The sequence below is a fragment of the Oncorhynchus clarkii genome, chromosome 12, assembly GCF_045791955.1.
Source record: "Oncorhynchus clarkii lewisi isolate Uvic-CL-2024 chromosome 12, UVic_Ocla_1.0, whole genome shotgun sequence".
Classification (NCBI taxonomy): domain Eukaryota; kingdom Metazoa; phylum Chordata; class Actinopteri; order Salmoniformes; family Salmonidae; genus Oncorhynchus; species Oncorhynchus clarkii.
In genome coordinates this window covers 79370057-79390373 of record NC_092158.1, presented here as the reverse complement: position 1 = coordinate 79390373, position 20317 = coordinate 79370057, and the positions used below count along the sequence as shown (strand labels likewise).

The following is a 20317-nucleotide window of genomic DNA, read 5'->3' as shown; positions in this document are numbered from 1 at the left end:
TTTGTCACAGGACTAGAGCATTCGTGAGGGGATTAAGAATTGACAGAACAGTTTGAATGGCCACAGTAAGGTTCTCCCTGGAGCAATCCATGGTGCTGAAAAAGTCCTCTCTCATGCATGACTTTATATACTCTGAGCCAGAGGAAGAAGTTATGAACCACTAGACTCAGTCTGAATACTGTGATAGGTCCCATCCTTACATATAGATATAGACATAGATAGAACATGACATCATCTGACTCACCCCTGCAGCTCCTTGAGCGAGACAGAGATCTTGAGGTTGTGTCCCAGGATGTGCAGGGCTGTGAGGATGTCGGCCCACTGGACCATCTCCCCCAGAGGACCTCCCTTCAGGACCTTGGGGCTGAACACGTCCCCTGACTCCTCTGTCAGGAAGCCTACGTGCACCAGGATCTGAGAAAAAAACAGAGGGTTGAGGGGTTGGAACCATAGGATTGAATTGTTTTCAGTCTCATTCTGATGAGCTCCCAACTAATAGGACTGATCCATGGTTCTTATCCATAGCTATCTATATTAGCTTCATTCATGTCTGTACATCTCAGATCCCCCCCCCCCCCAAAACCATTGGTCTTGGAATAGAGATAAGAGAGATGAATTGCAACAAACTGAATATTTATGCTAAAAATACAGGAAGAGCCATGAAACATTCATCCCCAAGCAAATCTTGAAAAACACAATTTCTGAATCTGGAATCTGAATAGTGATTGATCTGCTGAAGATAATTAATATGCCTAATGGTACAAGAATGTTTTAATTGCTGATGGGAGAGGATGGGACTTCCAGCCTGTTAACTGTGTAATGAAATCAGGCTGTGTGATTTCTCAACAGATGGCAGCCTTTAATTCTTCCCCAGTTACTTTTGACTCACAAAACTTTCTCATCTTACTTCTAAAGATTAAAGTAGCTAACCACTCTGGGTTTCGTGCTCCAAACTAGTTTAACCATTCTCACTAAAGATGGAAGAAAACGAAGGACTCAGTGAAGGCAGCCAACACAGACCCATTGAATATTGCACAATGCAGGGAAATTGCTAGAGGACAAGATGACTGCACAGTGCACGCTCAATACAAAGAGGGAAATCGATGACAATCAATTGCGATTTATTGCTCTGCTTTCGTTAAGAGTGGACGCAACACAAATGCCTCACCATGACCAGGCAGAAGTACCGCAACAGGCCCCCTGCATCTATGATGCCAGTGAATACTCATGTCACTGTAGTGCCATGGTACTCATGCCAGCCACACAATACTTGTCACATCACCATAACTACATGAAATAATTCATTTTCAAATGACTACAAAAGGAATTGGAAGTTTAAAAAGTTGTCTACAGCAATTTTGCCTTTATGAAAGTACAGTTCAGTGTAGAGAGAAAAAGACAGAGAAAAATCAAGGTTGCCGACAGAGGAGAGAGACAGGTGGGGTAGACGGCTGCTGTCTAGTTCCACTCCTCCGTGAAGTCTCCCTTCAACAAGTCTATTTCCATCGGCAGATTATCGTTCTCTCATCTGCGTTTTCACAGCAGCGCAGCAGTTCCTCCTCGTCTGTTTTCTAAACACTGTTCTGTCAGAGACGCTGCAGCCAAGCCCAGAGGGGCCAGTTAATGCACAGAAACTATTACTGTTGAACACACCGTTAAAAAAAGAACAAAGAGACTCTTCTTTTTGGAGGCTGATCAAGGAACAGGCTTGGGAAGGATGCTGTGTGTTGACAGCGCTGGTGCTGGCTTATCCAAGCTAATAGTTCTCTAAAGAGAGACTGATGAAAAGAAGAATCCTATATGTTCTGAAAGCATCTCTTGGCCAAAGACCAGACTGGCCTGCTTTCCCAAAGCAAAGCAAACACCTATCCATCCCTGCGTCTCATGTTCACTCAGGCGTTTGAAGTTATGAGCCTCTTTTTAACTAGAGAAGGATTAAAGGAGTGGGGTTTGCACAAAGAGAATGCTCGGAGTGGTAAACTCAAAGAATACTGCAGTCAATCTATACCTTTCCCAGCCTTGGTTTTGTGAATAATTCAAGCTTCAAGTTTTTAACGCCATGTGCACAAGTACAGTGAAATGCCTTTCTTGCAAATCCAGCAATAAAGTAATCAATATCATTATAGCACTAAAAATAACAAGGTAGAACAGAAACCCATGAGAAATAAAAATAGAAAGAACACAGTTTATAAAGGGTCAGTTCCAATACCATATTTCCAATGTGCAGGGATACTGGAGTGAAATAGGTAGATATAGAGGTAAGATGACTAGACATCAGGATGATAGAGTAGCAGCAGCGCAAATTATGATTGTATGTGAGTGTGTGTGCATGTTGTGTGTGTGTTGGAGTGTCAGTGTGCATGAGTGTGTAGAGTCCTGTGAGTGTGCATAGGTGTCAGTCTTGATGCCCCGGTACCGCTTGCCGTGCAGAAGCAGAGAGAACAGTCTATGGCTTGGGTTGCTGGAGTCTTTAATGATATTCCGAGCCTTCTTTTCATACTGCCTGTAGAACCTTTTGAGGATCTATCATGAGGGCCCATGCCAAACCTTTTCAACCTCCTCCCTTCTCTCAGCACACATCCAAGCTGCAGGTTAAGGTTAAATCTAGACTTGGTTTCCTCTATCGTAATCGCTCCTCTTTCACCCCAGCTGCCAAACTAACCCTGATTCAGATTACCATGCTACCCATGGTAGATTACGGAGATGTCATTTATAGATTGGCAGGCAAGGGTGCTCTCGAGCAGCTAGATGTTCTTCAGCCATCAGATTTGCCACCAATACTCCTTATAGGACACATCACTGCATTCCATACTCCTCTGTAAACTGGCCATCTTCTGTATACCCGGCGCAAGACCCACTGGTTGATGCTTATTTATAAAACCGTGTTAGGCCTCACACCCCCTATCTGAGATACCTACTGCAGCCCTCATCCTCCACATACAACACTCATTCTGCCAGTCACATTATGTTAACGGTCCCTAAAGCACACTCATCCCTGGGTCACTCCTCTTTTCAGTTTGCTCAAGCTAGCGACTGGAAAGAGCTGCAACAAACACTCAAACTGGACGGTTTTATCTCAATCTCTACTTTAAAGACTCAATCATGGACACTCTTACTGACACTTGTGGCTGCTTTGTCTTCTATGCCTAACAAAGTTTGTGCTGCTGCTATGTTGTTGCTATGTTGTGTTATGTTTTTTTTTACCTTTTACTTAACTATTTAAATAGGCAAGTCAGTTAAGAACAAATTCAGTCTACCGCAGAACAGTGGGTTAAACAACCTTGTTCAGGAGCAGAACAACATATGTTTACCTTGTCAGCTCTGGGATTCGATCCAGCAACCTTTTGGGCACTGGTCCAACGCTCTAACCACTAGGCTACCTGCCAGCCCTGCTGTGTTGTTACCATGTTGTGTTGTCGTCATGTGTTGTTACCATGTGTTGTTACCATGTTGTGTTGCTGCCATGTTGTGTTGTTACCATGTTGTGTTGCTGCCATGTTGTGTTGTCGTCATGTGTTGTTACCATGTGGTGTTGCTGCCATGTTGTGTTGTTACCATGTTGTGTTGCTGCCATGTTGTGTTGCTGCCATGTTGTGTTGCTGCCATGTTGTGTTGCTGCCATGTTGTGTTGTCTTAGGTCTCTTTATGTAGTGTTGTCTCTCTTGTCGTGATGTGTGTTTTGTCCCCGCAGGAGGCCTTTTGCCTCTTGGTAATCCATCATTGTAAATAGGATTTTTTTTTAATTAACTTGCCTAGTTAAATAAATATTCAATAAAAATATGTAAATAAAAAGGTGGAAGAGGCAATGTTGCGCCTTCTTCACGACAGTGCATGTGTGAATGGACCATTTTAAAGTCCTTAGTGAGTTGGACACAGAGGAACCTGAAGCTCTCGACCCGCTCCACTGCAGCCCCATCGATGTGTTGATCAGCTCCTTGGTCTTACTGTCGTTGAGGGAGAGATTGTTGTCCCGGCAACACACTGCCAGGTCACTGACCTCCTCCCTGTAGGCTGTCTCATCGACGCCAGTGATCAGGCCTACCAACGTTGTGTCGTCAGCAAACTTGATGGTGTTGGAGTCGTGCATGGCCACGCAGTCGTGGGTGAACAGGTAGTACAGGAGGGGACTAAGCACACACCCATGTGGGGCCCCCATGTTGAGGGTCAGCATGGCAGAGGTAATGTCGCCTACCCTCACCACCTGGGGGCGGCCCGTCAGGTGTTCAGTCCCAGGGTCCTTAGCTTGGTGACAAACTTTTAGTGGACAATTTTGAACGCTGAGCTGTAGTCAGTGAACAGCATTCTCACATAGGTATTCCTCTTATCTAGGTGGATGAGGGCAGTGTGGAGTGCAATTGAGATTAAGTTGTCTTTGGATCTGTTGGGGCGGAATGCAAATTGGGGTGGGTCTAGGGTGTCTGGGATGATGGAGTTGATGTGTGCCATAACTAGCCTTTCAAAGCACTTCAGGGCGGTAGTCATTATGGCTTGAAGCCTTAGAGTTCTTGGGAACAGGAACGATGATAGTGAATATGCCTGCCAGCTGATCTGCGCATGCTCTGAGAACATGCCCTTGAGTACTGTCTGGCCCCGCGTCCTTGAGAGTGTTGACCTGATTAAAGATCTTACTCACGTTGGCCTCGGAGAGTGAGATAACCCAGTTCTCTGGGATGGTCGGGGGCCCTCGCGCATGAAACGGTGTTGTTATGGTCGAAGCGTGCATAAAATGCAATGAGTTGGTCTGGAAGAGAGGCATGGTTGGACAGAGCACGTCTTCCTTTGGAATCCGTAATGGACTGTAGCTCCTGGTGTCGGAGCCTGTGTAGTATTATTCCACCTTATCGTCCTTTTGATATTTTGTGTAGCGAAACTTCTTGTACTTGTTCCTTTCCTCAGCCGTTGCCTCAGGGTTGTAGCCGTAGCCTCAGGGTTGTAGCCGTAGCCTCTGCGATAGCCCTGTGTGCGGTATCCTTTGTCCCCCATCCTTTCTCTTAGCGCCAACCTCCGTGTTAATCCAGGGCTTTTATTTGGGGAAGCAGCGACCCTTCACTATGGGGACAACGTCGCCGATGCATTTCCTTATGAAGCCGGTGACGGAGGTGGTTAGCTCGTCAATCTAATGTTATTCACTTCACTGTGAAAGGAAAATCAGCACAGGTACTGTTTAATCCATCTAGTGCACTGCAGACAAGCACAGACATGTAAACACACACACCAATATTATGAGGTTGATTTATAACCTTTTATGACATTACGAAAAGGTTTTCGACACAAAGGGCAGGCTTGGGGACATTTTACAGTCATTGTCATTTCATCAGTGATGGTAAAGCAGTGTTCCTCTATTCAGGCTCCTCCACCACTCTTTGAAAATGCCCCTATAAATGTTAGGCTGGTTAAAGAGCACTAAAGACAATACATCCCAGGCCTGCTCTCCTGATAACGGCTGGTAAGTCTCCTCCTTACAAATCTACTTCTCTCAGCCATTCACAGTAACACCACTCACATCAAATGGGTCCGTAATCGCTAGTGGAGAAAAACGTCACCACTGTAATGTTCATGAAGGCCACCTCGTCTTGATCCATCTTTTGTCAACCTTCCATCTTGTTGTTGTCAGTTGTGCGTCTGCCTACTTTTTCGGGAATCAAATATAGCAAACCAAAATGGGCACCTACCTGTACAACATATTACTGGCCTGCACTGTCATGGGAAGAGATAAGTTAACTGTCAACCTTTTGACTCATAGCAGAGACACAGAAACTCTCTCTCCCTCCACAGTCACCGCACACTCACCCTCTTCTGCTCCCTCCATTGACTCCTCAGACGGTCATCTAGCCTGCGTGAAGCCGAGGCCCACTGTGCAGCCAGCCTGCGCATCCTTCTCTTCATGAAACTCAGAGACTCCTTCCCCGTACCCACCTGCTCCAGGAGGGCCCCGATGTCTGACCGGAATGCCGCCTGGAGGACAGGAAAATCGGGAAAAAAATTCTCCCCTTACTATGTTAATCACTTTGAGCACATAGAAAAAGTCCATAGTCCAATACATTAAACACTTAATACATTAAACACCTCCCCAAACCTGTACAAAACAGCCACATGGTAACCACTAATATCCAGCAGCCCTACTTGGAGTTGAGTGGAGATGGGTGTTATACGAGTACAGCTCTCCCTGTCATACCCATTCCCCCTGGAGGCAGGGCTCCCAGATAGTGTTGCCTGAGGGACTCCTGCCTCATGCTCATAAACAGGCTGCCTTCATTTCACTCTGCATGTTTCCCAGCCTTTTATAATCGCTGGATCACAGTGCAATCCGAGCAGCCAAGTGCTAATCAATGTTGTAACTGCATAAGGGAGCACAGAGGACTTAGAAATGGCACACAGACAGTCACACAAACCTCTCTGTCGCTCTCTCTCACACACACAGTGGGGACACACAATCCCTCTTTCCTTCCACACACATTCTCTTGCTTAGGCACCCATACAAAATCAATATGAGATGCATTACTTTCGCACTACAAGTTAATTATTGTTTGGAAAGCAACTTGTAGGTGCTTCTGTGAACGCAGAGGAACACCTGAGAGAAGTCACAGGATTAGTCCAGCTGGATCCAGGCAGGTAATTAGAATCCATGATTAAGCTGCACAGATCATTCAAATGAGCAGCCGACCCATTGGTGTGTAGTGTACAGCGCTCCGGGAAGCAGCAACTAACTAGAACACCTGGCCCTGGTGGACCCAGAAATAACTGGAATGCTGCCCTCACAAGAAAAACAGCAACAGCCATGATTCAAGGCAGAGGGAGAATAGACTCTGTGAGTGACTGTATATCCACACTCCCCTCCCAGGAGACTGTGTGCCAGTCGGATACAGGGAAATTAGAGTGGAGATGAAATACAAAGACTAGTATCATAGACACAAACTCTGTACACACACACATACACACTATAGCAGCCCTGTAAACAGCCCATGCCAACCCAGCTATCCCACCTGTCTCTTGGGGAAAGGTTTGTGCGTGGGTGTGGTGGTCTGGTTCCTCCAGGTCAGAGGGGGGCAGAACCACTCTACCTCACTCAGGTAGATGAGGAAGGAGCAGTCGGAGCCGTCCACCCCATAGAAGGCATAGCAGGGGTCTGAGGTCCAGCGGGCACGCATCCACTGAGGGAAAAGGTCAAGGGAGACTCAAGTCATGATAAATATATACAGTATCTCTATGTATCAAAGGAGGTCAAAGGGGTCAAATGTCAGTGTAGAAATTAATGTATTATAGCTAAGGAACCCATGAAATCTGACTTGGACTTGGTCAAGGTCCTTTCATTGATCTGAACACGGCACTAGACGTTGATCCTTGTGAAACAAGGCAGGGTTGATTGAAGCTGATCGTAAAGCTGGAGTTGCAGGGTAATAAACAGTCCAAGAGCAAAAGGACATAGGATCAGGAAAACCACTGTGAAATTGCATGACATGCGGACTTACATCCACCTTGCTGGGGCAGTCTGGGTAGTGAGGGTCTTTGGGCACCTCACACTGTCCTGTTGCGCCATCCTTAACTGTGGGACAAAAACACATGTATTAACAACAAACACGTCCCTATGGGCAGGATCCTTAAAATACCTGCTCATAACTTTGCTATTCAGCCCTATGAGGATAGTGTGGAACAGTTGGGGCAGAAACCAGACAAGCTTTTAAACGGGTCATACCTAAAAGGGAGCATATATTGACTTTAGCACGAGTCTCTTGTATTAGAACAGAACTCTCATGGCCATGGGGTTTCAACAGAGCGTTAGACAGACTGTTGGGTTAGTTAACTCTCCTGGCCATGGGGATAGAACAGAGCGTTAGACAGACTGTTGGGTTAGTTAATAGCCACTTCTGAAAGCCTAGCTTCCCTTGCTGACCTCTGATGCCTACTGAGAACAGTGGATAGACAACACTGCGTGGGCTTGATTGATAAAATCCCCTCTCTCCCCCACGTTCTCACTCCTTCGTTCCCTCTCTCCCCAGTCTCACTCCTTCGTTCCCTCTCTCCCCAGTCTCACTCCTTCGTTCCCTCTCTCCCTAGTCTCACTCCTTCGTTCCCTCTCTCCCCAGTCTCACTCCTTCATTCCTTCTCTCTCTCCCTAGTCTCACTCCTTCGTTCCCTCTCTCCCTAGTCTCACTCCTTCGTTCCCTCTCTCCCTAGTCTCACTCCTTCGTTCCCTCTCTCCCTAGTCTCACTCCTTTGTTCCCTCTCTCCCCAGTCTCACTCCTTCATTCCCTCTCTCCCTCCCTCCCTAGTCTCACTCCTTCGTTCCCTCTCTCCCTCTCTCCCTAGTCTCACTCCTTCATTCCCTCTCTCCCTAGTCTCACTCCTTCATTCCCTCTCCCTGCCTCACCCCCTCCTTGTCGGCAGCCAGCTCCAATTAGCCTAATTAAAGAGAGCAGAAGCTGTTCCTTTACCAGCGTGCCGCCAAGCCTGGATGAGCGCAATCACAGACAAAGGATTAGCAGCCATTCTGTTTGATTACCATTATAACTACAGCAGTCACAGTGTGGAGCGCTAACACTAGCGGTGTCACTAAATTAGCCAGGGGATTAGGTTCTGGTAGCAAAAACAGTCTCTACAGAATAGGACATGTCTGCTTTACTCAATGACAAGGCAAATAATGACAATATGCAAAGTCTATAATTGGCTTTCTAATGTGTCGACTAGTGGAGTTGGTCTCGCTTTGCAAACAGAACAGGAGCACAATGAACTGAGCAGAGGACAGCTAATAGAAGAAAGCTGACAGTCTCAGATCTTCTTAACTTAGAGGGGAATTCATCAGCATACACTGAACATCATGTAGCGTTATTTATAATTATGCTGAGACAGGGAGATAGAGCCCTCCTGCAGCGTAGCTCTCTTCACAAAGACATGAATGGAGACTCATCATTTGAAGTACTGTCATAAATGTTGCCTGTCATGTTCAATAGGGTCTTATAGTGTGGCAGACATACACAACTACCTTTCAAATGTGAAGAGTGGTCAGATGTGTGTGTGTCTCTTGTACCTCTGTTGGTGGCCATGCTGCGCTGTAGGATCTGCTCCACCTTCACAGCCATGTCAGACATGTTCTGGGCGATAGCCTGGATCCTCTCCACCAGACCAATCGGCTGGATCCTGCCAACACACACACACATCAATAGGGCAGGCACAGGTGAATTAAGTGTTAGGCATGTCTTCTCTTTCTTGCTGATCATTTCTGCCATCTCTTTCCACATGACAACCCACCGGGCACACACTGGTTGAATGAATCGTTTTTTTCTAGTCATTTCAATGAAACTATTTTGAAATAGATGTTGAATTGATGTCTGTGCCCAGTGGGAATGCACATTCAATCTTTATCCTTTATCTCAATCCTTAAACTCCCTGGAAACATCTAGAAAAAGAAACATAGAAGGCTACTTCTTTCATCTAAGTCCACCCTCCTACAGTATACGCTTACTGTTTCCTCCCAAAAGAGAATTCATTTATTTATTTTACCTTTATTTAACTAGGCAAGTCAGTTAAGAACAATTTCTTATTTTCAATGACTGCCTAGGAACAGTGGGTTAACTGCCTTGTTCAGGGGCAGAACGACAGAGTTGTACCTTGTCAGCTCGGGGATTCGATCTTTCAACCTTTCGGTTACTAGTCCAACGCTCTAACCACTAGGCTACCTGCTAATTGAGCTTCAACAAGGAGAGGAAATGCTGATTGTGTGGAACTTGGTTGGAGCGTGAAATAAAAAAGCTTTTAAACTCTGACACAATTTATTTGTTGAGGTGAAAAAGTGACTCAGCACATTAAAGCTAGTCCCTGGGAGACTGAGAACAGAGCGCAATTAGGTTGTTAGCAAATGCCTTTTATGGCAGCTGACTGCCATGGCTTGTTGTTGCCATGTTAGTGTTGGCAAAACAAGCAGAAAAAAAGAGTGAGAAAGAAAGAGAAAAGGAGACAGCAATAGAAAGAGGGAGATAGCTGTGAGTTCAGGGCTATCTCAGGCACTAGCAGTGAAAACTGGAAGGTGCCCAGGGAACTCCAAGCTGAAGCATTATGGCAGTGTGAACATTTTGAACTTGCTTTGGCTCCCTTCCGATAAAGACAGAAATCTCAGCCCTCGTTGATGTAGCATAAAGGTCCAAAGAGGCACAGAGATTTCTAGCTGTCTTTATGGAGCCATGATGATTGTGTATAATCTCAATGCAGTCAGTCAGCCGCCTGGGCCCCACAGTATAAAAGAACAGTGCTCCTGTGTGTGCTGTAGAGAACTGAGGACTAAACGTTCTCACGGGCATAGCCATGGTTAAGCAAGGCCTCCGAGACAGAATCATCACCAGTCCATTCAGCCTCTATCTGTTACTTCTACACTGGGTCTTCCCAAGGCTGCTGTGACCTGGTCAGGGAAGCTGAGAACCCTCCAATAGGAAGTATGCTGGTCTTAAGGAGTACTACTGTACTACAGATGGACTCTGCAGAGCTGAAGACACTGTTTATCAGGGAGTATCAACCAGAGCCAAATCAATAGCTGGGGTCTAACAGCCCTGTCATATCAATGAGACGCTGACTGTACACAGTGGTCAACACTGGCCTTTTGTTCAAACTGTACAGCTTTATCTAACATATGCATTTAAATGAATGGTTGGGAGTTTTTTGTTGTTGACGAAATGGGCAATGGTCTAGACCAGTGCTTCTGGAATAAGTGTATGAGCATGGGTGTGGTATGTGTGTCTAAAATGCTGCATTACTTTGCGTAAAATCCCCCTCTAATATCACTTGACCCTATGGGCAACTGTTAGCCATCACTTCCTATACCCTCTTATGAGGCAGCATGTCAGAACAGATGAGAGCCAGACACAGACAGAGCGGTCCTCTGCACAGCACCAGACTGCAGCACAGACTGATCAGTATAGGAAACATTCCTGTGGACAGACAGAATCCTGTCCTCCCTCTATAGAACACCACTAACTAATACATTTACAATGGGTGTCTGGCCCTGGAGAACCATATACAGCATTAGAGAGAGAGAGACGGCTGATTCCTTTTTAAAGACCTAACAGTGGACTCTGAATGGCTCTGGGTTCTTTGTTTGTATCTGTTAAACTGCACCTTGGCTGAATTCTGAGCAGGTCACCAAGCAGACTAGACTTTATTACCAGAGGCAAACTACTAAAGCCTAGAGATGCTCCCCCTTTTTCATAATCGCTTACAGTTAGGCTGACTTAATCAGCAATGAATGGCCTCTTTCCGGCAACATTTAGGAAGAAAATCCTCATAATTTCTATAGTACCTTCCAAAGAATGTGAATAGTGGGAGTAATTTATGTTCTAACAATACTGTCTACTCTGGTGTTTAGAATCCATATCAAACATCCACAACTCTGCATCCTGGCAGTTAGCGCAACTCTCAGGCATAGTTTGAGCCGGGATTATTTTCCTGGTGTGAGACAGTGAGTGTAGGATCAGGGATGTCCAGAAGGGATGGTCAGAGTGTCAGACACGGGCAAACCTCGGCAGGTCAGAGTGTCAGACACGGGCAAACCTCGGCAGGAGGGAGCCTCTCAACCCCCTGTACGAAAGAGGTCCGTTGCCATGGAGACGGAAGAGCAAACTCCAGGTTGTTAGCCTCTGCATGTCTGGCAGCGCAGCATCCCTGTCTGACTGTCCATGTCCACCCAATAACAGGGCAAATAGATAGGAAAATGTTGAGACTAATGAGACAACGTCTAGTTTAAATATCCTCCAATTATTTGTTTATATGCAGACAAATATATGCATACACCATACATTATGTAATGGCAGGCCTGCTACCAAACCCCAGAACCCTACCTGTCCAGTGCTGAGCTGAGCTCATCCAGTCTGTGGGAGTCTGTGGTGGTGTTGCCCAGTTTGGACAAAGTGTCCATCCTCTTCATGATGACCTCCAGCATATCACTGATCTTCCTCAGCACCCCGCGAGACTCTGGACCTCCCAGCACTGCCATCACACAGACACAAACAGTAGGTCAGATTATAAGAGCACAAGGGCAGGGTTCAATTCAAGTTGAAGGCTGTCAATTCAGGAAGTAAACTTAAATAACAATTCAAAATGTGGAAAAACTGCATCTATTTTTAATGACTTCTCAAACTGAGGAGTAGAGCTACTTTTTTCAAAAATGTTTTTTAATGTTTTTTATTTTTAAAACCACTTCCTGAATTGACTGCCTTCAATTCATCCCTGAAGAGCTAAATACAGTTAAATCGAGTACAGGCGTAACTGAATGACAACAGAGACAGAACACAATATGGAATTTTATTGAATATTTTTGGGTAGGATAGTTTGTGGTAGGCCTCGTCTCAGAGGAATGTTCCTCAGAACCAGATGCTAATGACAGGTTGCCCTATGCTGGGCAGCTGGCATACAACCCCCTCACCCACTGGGAGAACGGGGATCCGATGACGGGCCTTCAGTTGGTGGTGGTGGGGAGGTCGTTGGAAGACTGTTGCTGCAAAACAGCAAGTGGGAGACGCAAGGTTTGAGATTCATGCCCATAGACCCTTTTCCAGTACACGACACACCGACTTCACGCACAGACGCACGAGACGCTTGGCTGCAATAAGAAAGGCATCGCCATCTGCGCCTATTCAACATAGGCTATACTGATGAGGTAATGTTATAGGCACTACCCTATAAATACTGGCTATCCATGCCCCCGGCCTGATTGGTGTCACAGTTTTCCCCCCCATCCCTAGCAAACACACCTGATTTAAACTAATTGCATTTTTAACTGAAGATCATGATTAGATGATTATTGGAGTCAGGTGTGTTAGCTGGGGCTGGGGAAGAAATGTGACACCAATCAGGCCCCCGAGGACTGGAGTTGCCCTGGGCTATGCTGATGAGTGAGATAGTGATGTGAATTATGTGAGTTTACTCGATGAATGAAAAGTGACAATCCATTCAGTCCAGCCTTACTGATTGAATGTTCGTAAACTACATTACTTTACACACACACACACACAGAGACAGACAGACAGACAGACAGACAGACAGACAGACAGACAGACAGAGAGAGAGATAAGTGATAGAGATCTGTTGTGTGGTTAACTGCTATATTGACAAAGAGAACTGCCAGTTAAATCAGACACGTTGGAAGTACAAGCACCATTGCCTCTCTCATCCATACTGTCAGAATATCAGCATCATCCAAAATAAGTTAAACTAAACAATCAATCCCTGGGCTAAGTACAACACAGAACCTAGGGGACAAACCTCCTGCTTCCCAACTCCCACGGCCTATCCATTCTCCAATATGAAAATTAAATTAAATCTAGAATCGGCTTCCTATATCGCAACAAAGCATCCTTCACTCATGCTGCCAAACATACCCTCGTAAAACTGACCATCCTACCGATCCTCGACTTCGGCAATGTCATTTACAAAATAGCCTCCAACACTATACTCAATAAATTGGATGCAGTCCATCACAGTGCCATCCGTTTTGTCACCAAAGCCCCATATACTACCCACCACTGCGACCTGTACGCTCTCGTTGGCTGGTCCTCGCTACATACTCGTCGCCAAACCTACTGGCTCCAGGTCATCTACAAGTCTTTGCTAGGTGAAGCCCCGCCTCATCTCAGCTCACTAGTCACCATAGCAGCACACACCCGTAGCACGTGCTCCAGCAGGTATATTTCACTGGTCACCCCAAAGCCAATTCCTCCTTTGGCCGCCTTTCCTTCCAGTTCTCTGCTGCCAATGACTGGAACAAACTGCAAAAATCCTAACTCCCTCACTAACTTTAAGCACCAGCTGTCAGAGCAGCTCACAAATCACTGCACCTGTACATAGCCCATCCAACTACCTCATCCCCATACTGTATTTATTTATTTATTTTGCTCCTTTTTGCACCCCAGTATCTCTACTTGCACATTCATCTTCTGCACATCTATCACTCCAGTGATTACTTGCTATATTGTAATTACTTCGCAAGTATGGCCTATTTATTGCCTTACCTCCCTTATCTTACCTCATTTGCACACACTGTATATAGACTTTTTCTACTGTATTATTGACTGTATGTTTGTTTGTTTATTCCATGTGTAACTCTGTGTTGTTGTATGTGTCAAACTGCTTTGCTTTATCTTGGCCAGGTTGCAGTTGTAAATGAGAACTTGTTCTCAACTAGCCTACCTGGTTAAATAAAGGTGAAATAAAAAATAAATTAAAATGAAGCTCAATGCCTTTTCAAAGGCTGCGTCACAATACAGGTTCACTCAAGATTGAATTAAGATTGAATTATGAATGCAATGTATTGCAGACAGATGTTTCATGAATATCTCAGCCAGGCCACAGGTATTTTCGGTGCACCTTGACAAAACAACATGCAGGAGTTTCTCTATTTTATTTATTTAACCTTTACTGAACTAGGCAAGTCAGTAAGAACAGATTCTTATTTACGATGACGGCCTACCAAAAGGCCTCCTGAAGGGGACGCGGGCTGGGATAAAAAAAAAAAATTAAACACCTTCATTTGACCTTCATTACTGAGGCAGAGAACACAGGGACCAACAGGAAGGGAACAAATTAGGCTAACATTTTTGTTTTTTCCTTCTTTCTCAGCTCCAATTACCCATGACCCAGAGAGAGCAAGGGAACCAGAATGATGCTGTTAGCCCTCACCTGGTCAATGAAAGAGCCCGTAGCTATTAGACCAGGGTCAACTCAGTTCTCCACCACACCACACTCACATGTTACAGCCATGCTCTCCCTTATGTTTACCTAATTACACTGCTCTAACTCCACAATGGAGATTTTACAGTGAGGGAAAAAAAGTATTTGATCCCCTGCTGATTTTGTACATTTGCCCACTGACAAAGAAATGATCAGTCTCTTTTTCAATTTAAAGTTTTATTAAACTGTTCTTGTTTTTCAATCAACCAAGAAAACACATTCCACATTCACAAATGTGACAGGCTTAAAAAAAAAAGTTTAAAAAAAAAGAGGTTAAAATATATAATAATAATAAATAAAAATTTAAAAAACAACAAAAATAAAAGATTAAGAAAAAAATGTATACACAGTGGTGCAAAAAAAGTATTTAGTCAGCCACCAATTGTGCAAGTTCTTCCACTTAAAAAGATGAGAGGCCTGTAATTTTCATCATAGGCACACTTCAACTATGACAGACAAAATTAGGGGAAAAAATCCAGAAAATCCCATTGGAGGATTTTTAATGAATTTATTTGCAAATTATGGTGGAAAAATAAGTATTTGGTCAATAACAAAAGTTTCTCAATACTTTGTTATATACCCTTTGTTGGCAATGACAGAGGTCAAACGTTTTCTGTAATTCTTCACAAGGTTTTCACCCACTGTTGCTGGTATTTTGGCCCATTCCTCCATGCAGATCTCCTCTAGAACAGTGATGTTTTGGGGCTGTTGCTGGGCAACACGGACTTTCAACTCCCTCCAAAGATTTTCTATGGGGTTGAGATCTGGAGACTGGCTAGGCCACTCCAGGACCTTGAAATGCTTCTTACCAAGCCACTCCTTCGTTGCCCGGGCGGTGTGTTTGGGATCATTGTCATGCTGAAAGACCCAGCCACGTTTCATCTTCAATGCCCTTGCTGATGGAAGGAGGTTTTCACCTAAAATCTCACGATACATGGCCCCATTCATTCTTTCCTTTACACGGATCAGTCGTCCTGGTACCTTTGCAGAAAAACAGCCTCAAAGCATGATGTTTCCACCCCCATGCTTTACAGTAGGTATGGTGTTCTTTGGATGCAACTCAGCATTCTTTGTCCTCCAAACACGACGAGTTGAGTCTTTACCAAAAAGTTATATTTTGGTTTCATCTGACCATATGACATTCTCCCAATCTTCTTCTGGATCATCCAAATGCTCTCTAGCAAACTTCAGACGGGCCTGGACATGTACTGGCTTAAGCAGGGGGACACGTCTGGCACTGCAGGATTTGAGTCCCTGGCGGCGTAGTGTGTTACTGATGGTAAGCTTCTTTGGTCCCAGCTCTCTGCAGGTCATTCACTAGGTCCCCCCGTGTGGTTCTGGGATTTTTGATCACCGTTCTTGTGATCATTTTGACCCCACGGGATGAGATCTTGCGTGGAGCCCCAGATCGAGGGAGATAATCAGTGGTCTTGTATGTCTTCTATTTCCTAATAATTGCTCCCACAGTTGATTTCTTCAAACCAAGCTGCTTACCTATTGAAGATTCAGTCTTCCCAGCCTGGTGCAGGTCTACAATTTTGTTTCTGGTGTCCTTTGACAGCTCTTTGGTCTTGGCCATAGTGGAGTTTGGAGTGTGACTGTTTGAGGTTGTGGACAGGTGTCTTTTATACTGATAACAAGTTCAAACAGGTGCCATTAATACAGGTAACGAGTGGAGGACAGAGAAGCCTCTTAAAGAAGAAGTTACAGGTCTGTGAGATACAGAAATCTTGCTTGTTTGTAGGTGACCAAATACTTATTTTCCACTATAATTTGCAAATAAATTAATTAAAAATCCTACAATGTGATTTTCTGGATTTTTTTTTCTCATTTTGTCTGTCATAGTTGAAGTGTACCTATGATTACAGGCCTCTCTCATCTTTTCAAGTGGGAGAACTTGCACAATTGGTGGCTGACTAAATACTTTTTTGCCCCACTGTGTGTGGGGCACACACCACACACACACACACACACACATATCCTACATACCAGTCTATAATTTTAATGGTAGGTTTATTTGAACAGTGAGAGACAGAATAACAACAACAAAAATCCAGAAAAACACATGTCAAAAATGTTATAAATTGATTTGCATTTTAAATGAGGGAAATAAGTATTTGACCCCTCTCAATCAGAAAGATTTCTGGCTCCCAGGTGTCTTTAATACAGGTAACGAGCCGAGATTAGGAGCACACTCTTAAAGGGAGTGCTCCTAATCTCAGTTTGTTAACTGTATAAATCAATCAGATTCCAAACTCTCCACCATGGCCAAGACCAAAGAGCTCTCCAAGGATGTCCAAATACTTTTTTCCCCTCACTGTATTAACTAAAGAGCACACCCAAGTCAAACAGAAAATTGAATCAATATAACCAGCTCTGCAGTTAAATGAGATGTCACGTCCTGACCATAGAAAGCCTTTGTTTTCTATGGTGGAGTAGGTCAGGGTGTGACTGGGGGGTGTTCTAGTTTATTATTTCTATGTGTAGTCTAGTTTTTGTATTTCTATGTTGGCCTGGTATGGTTCCCAATCAGAGGGAGCTGTCTATCGTTGTCTCTGATTGGGGATGATATTTAGGTAGCCTTTTCCCACCTGTTTTTTGTTGGATCTTGTGTGTGTGTGTGCACAAGTGTGCCCGTGTGACGTGTGTAAATATACAGACACGCTTTTGTCTAAAATGTCTTCCTTTCATTCTGTCATGGTTACATCTTCCATACCGGTCTAGAGTGAATAAATAAAACAGGCTAGATAGGCTTCTCTTCATTCACTAAAGCTGACAGCAGGGACTGTTCATACAGTTGAAGTCAGAAGTTTACATACACCTCAGCCAAATACATTTAAACTCCGTTTTTCACAATTCCTGACATTTAATCCGAGAAAAAATTCCCTGTCTGAGGTCAGTTAGTATCACCACTTTATTTTAAGAATGTGAAATGTCAGAATAATAGTAGAGAGAATTATTTTTTCAGCTTTTATTTCTTTCATCACATTCCCAGTGGGTCAGAAGTTTACATACTAATTGAGTGTATTTGGTAGCATTGCCTTTAAATTGTTTAACTTGGGTCAAACGTTTTGGGTAGCCTTCCACAAGCTTCCCACAATAAGTTGGGTGAATTTTGGCCCATTCCTCCTGACAGAGCTGGTGTAACTGAGTCAGGTTTGTAGGCCTCCTTGCTCGCACATGCTTTTTCAGTTCTGCCCACACATTTGCTATAGGATTGAGGTCAGGGCTTTGTGATGGCCACTCCAATACCTTGACTTTGTTGTCCTTCAGCCATTTTGCCACAACTTTGGAAGTATGCTTGGGGTCATTGTCCATTTGGAAGACCCATTTGTGATGTCATCTATTTTGTGAAGTGCACCAGTCCCTCCTGCAACAAAGCACCCCAACAACATGATGCAGCCACCCCCGTACTTCACGGTTGGGATGGTGTTCTTTGGCTTGCAAGCCTCCCACTTTTTCCTCCAAACATAACAATGGTCATTATGGCCAAACCGTTATGTTTGTTTCATCAGACCAGAGGACATTTCTCCATAAAGTAAGATCTTTGTCCCCATGTGCAGTTGCAAACCGTAGTCTGGCTTTTAATGGCGGTTTTGGAGCAGTGGCTTCTTCCTTGCTGAGCGGCTTTTCAGATTATGTCGATATAGGACTCGTTTTACTGTGGATATAGATACTTTTGTACCCGTTTCCTCCAGCACCTTCACAAGGTCCTTTGCTCTTGTTCTGGGATTGATTTGCACTTTTCGCACCAAAGTATATTCATCTCTAGGAGACAGAACGCTTCTCCTTCCTGAGCGGTATGACGGCTGCGTGGTCCCATGGTGTTTATACTTGCGTACTAATGTTTGTACAGATGAACGTGGTACCTTCAGGCATTTGGAAATTGCTCCGAAGGATGAACCAGACTTGTAGAGGTCTACAATTTTGTCTGAGTTCTTTTGATTTCCCCATGATGTCAAACAAAGAGGCACTGATTTTGAAGGTAGGCCTTGAAATACATCCACAGGTACACCTCCAATTGATTCAAATTATATCAATTAATCTATCAGAAGCTTCTAAAGCCATGACATCATTTTCTGAAATTTTCCAAGCTGTTTAAAGGCACAGTCAACTTAGTGTAAGTAAACTCCTGACCCACTGTAATTGTGATAGTGAATTATTAGTGAAATAATCTGTAAACAATTGTTGGAAAAATGACTTGTCATGCACAAAGTAGATGTCCTAAACAACTTGCTAAAACTATAGTTTCACAAACCAAAATTTGTGGAGTGGTTGAAAAACGAGTATTAATGACTCCAACCTAAGTGTATGTAAACTTCCGACTTCAACTGTACATGCATAGAATGCACATCAATTTAAATGAAATTCCCAGACTGGACCAGTTTGGCAACAACATGCCTCAAAGGAGAGGGAGGGAGATCTGTAATGTACAGAAACACTTCAAAGAACATCTCCCTTATTTTCCTGGCCCTACAGTAATGCTGGGTATTGAAATAATTAAACAATAGGAAAAAATTACTATGTAGAAGTCATTCATAATTTTCAATATCAAGAGTAATTCTATTGATGCATTTGTTCAACAGGGGAGCATGAGGAGACGGTCTCTCAACCAGAGTTGAGGCTATAAAGCAGGTGCCACGTTCCAGGGAGGCTCTCCCTGCCGCATGGAGGCTAAACACTGCCCCTGGGATATGAGTCTAGGTGGAACTGGAACGTAGCTTCACAATAACGACGTTTCTCACACGTTCCGCCCATAAATCATCATTATGGAAACTAACACTAACACCCAGTACATTTTTGAATGATTTTATATATGTTCGCAATCTATTGTTCATCAGCTACCTCTATTTATTGCTCCAGCGACTAGCCTCCCCTGGAGGTGAACGGGCTAATGTGTTTTCACCAAGTCCTGCACTGTTAGTGGTTTCAGCAGCCGGTTTGCCGATAGTATCTGTGTGCTAATGTGGGCCGTTGCCATGTCATTCCTCATCTACTGGTTAATAAAGGGCCCATTTAACAAGAACTAATCTCCTTTAACGACTCCATTTCGTAAGTGCCACAACACAATCGATTTTATGAACAAATTCTAATTAGATAGCCATACCGTAGCAAGCTGAGAGCGGAGCACTGGTCGGCTAGTCTCATTTCACAGTCACTGTGCCTCCACCACTGGTTTGAAATAGCTCGCCCCAAATGGGACTGGTCACAGATGGACAGCAAACAGACTTTCACTTTATTTTAGTTTTTTATGGCTCGCTGTATAATGGGTTGTTAGAAACTGAAAAAATAATTTGCTTACATTCACCACTTTTTCTCATAACACTGTGTTATGTTTCTTGCCAGCTAGGATGAGAAACATCTGTTCATAGGAAGAATTAATTAGATCAGTGTAGTACCTTCCCGAGCAGCTTTGCATGAACAGTTACTAATTGTCTGCACTCTCATTGACTTTTAGTAGGGACACATATTAACGTTATAGGTCCTGAGAGTCTGGCGTCTGAACTACAACGGGTTCCTGCAGCCCGTCATCAGAGCCTCTGAGGTGAGGACAGATAATAAGTTCAGGAACCAGAGGGGCTCCCAGTAGGTTAATAAGGCATGTATG

General features: G+C 44.2%; 1 protein-coding gene across 1 annotated transcript in view; it reads right to left on the bottom strand.

Annotated features, from left to right (window-relative positions):
* LOC139422284 (alpha-1,6-mannosylglycoprotein 6-beta-N-acetylglucosaminyltransferase B-like) overlaps window positions 1-20317 on the bottom strand; it is a 72528-nt gene that overhangs the window by 38678 nt on the left and 13533 nt on the right. The window contains exons 3-8 of the mRNA XM_071173470.1: window positions 11823-11970; window positions 9026-9135; window positions 7470-7543; window positions 6984-7151; window positions 5791-5955; window positions 245-414 (exon numbers count right to left, since the gene is read on the bottom strand). Coding sequence (XP_071029571.1) covers window positions 245-414; window positions 5791-5955; window positions 6984-7151; window positions 7470-7543; window positions 9026-9135; window positions 11823-11970 — 835 coding nt within the window. The remainder of the gene's footprint in view (window positions 1-244; window positions 415-5790; window positions 5956-6983; window positions 7152-7469; window positions 7544-9025; window positions 9136-11822; window positions 11971-20317) is intronic.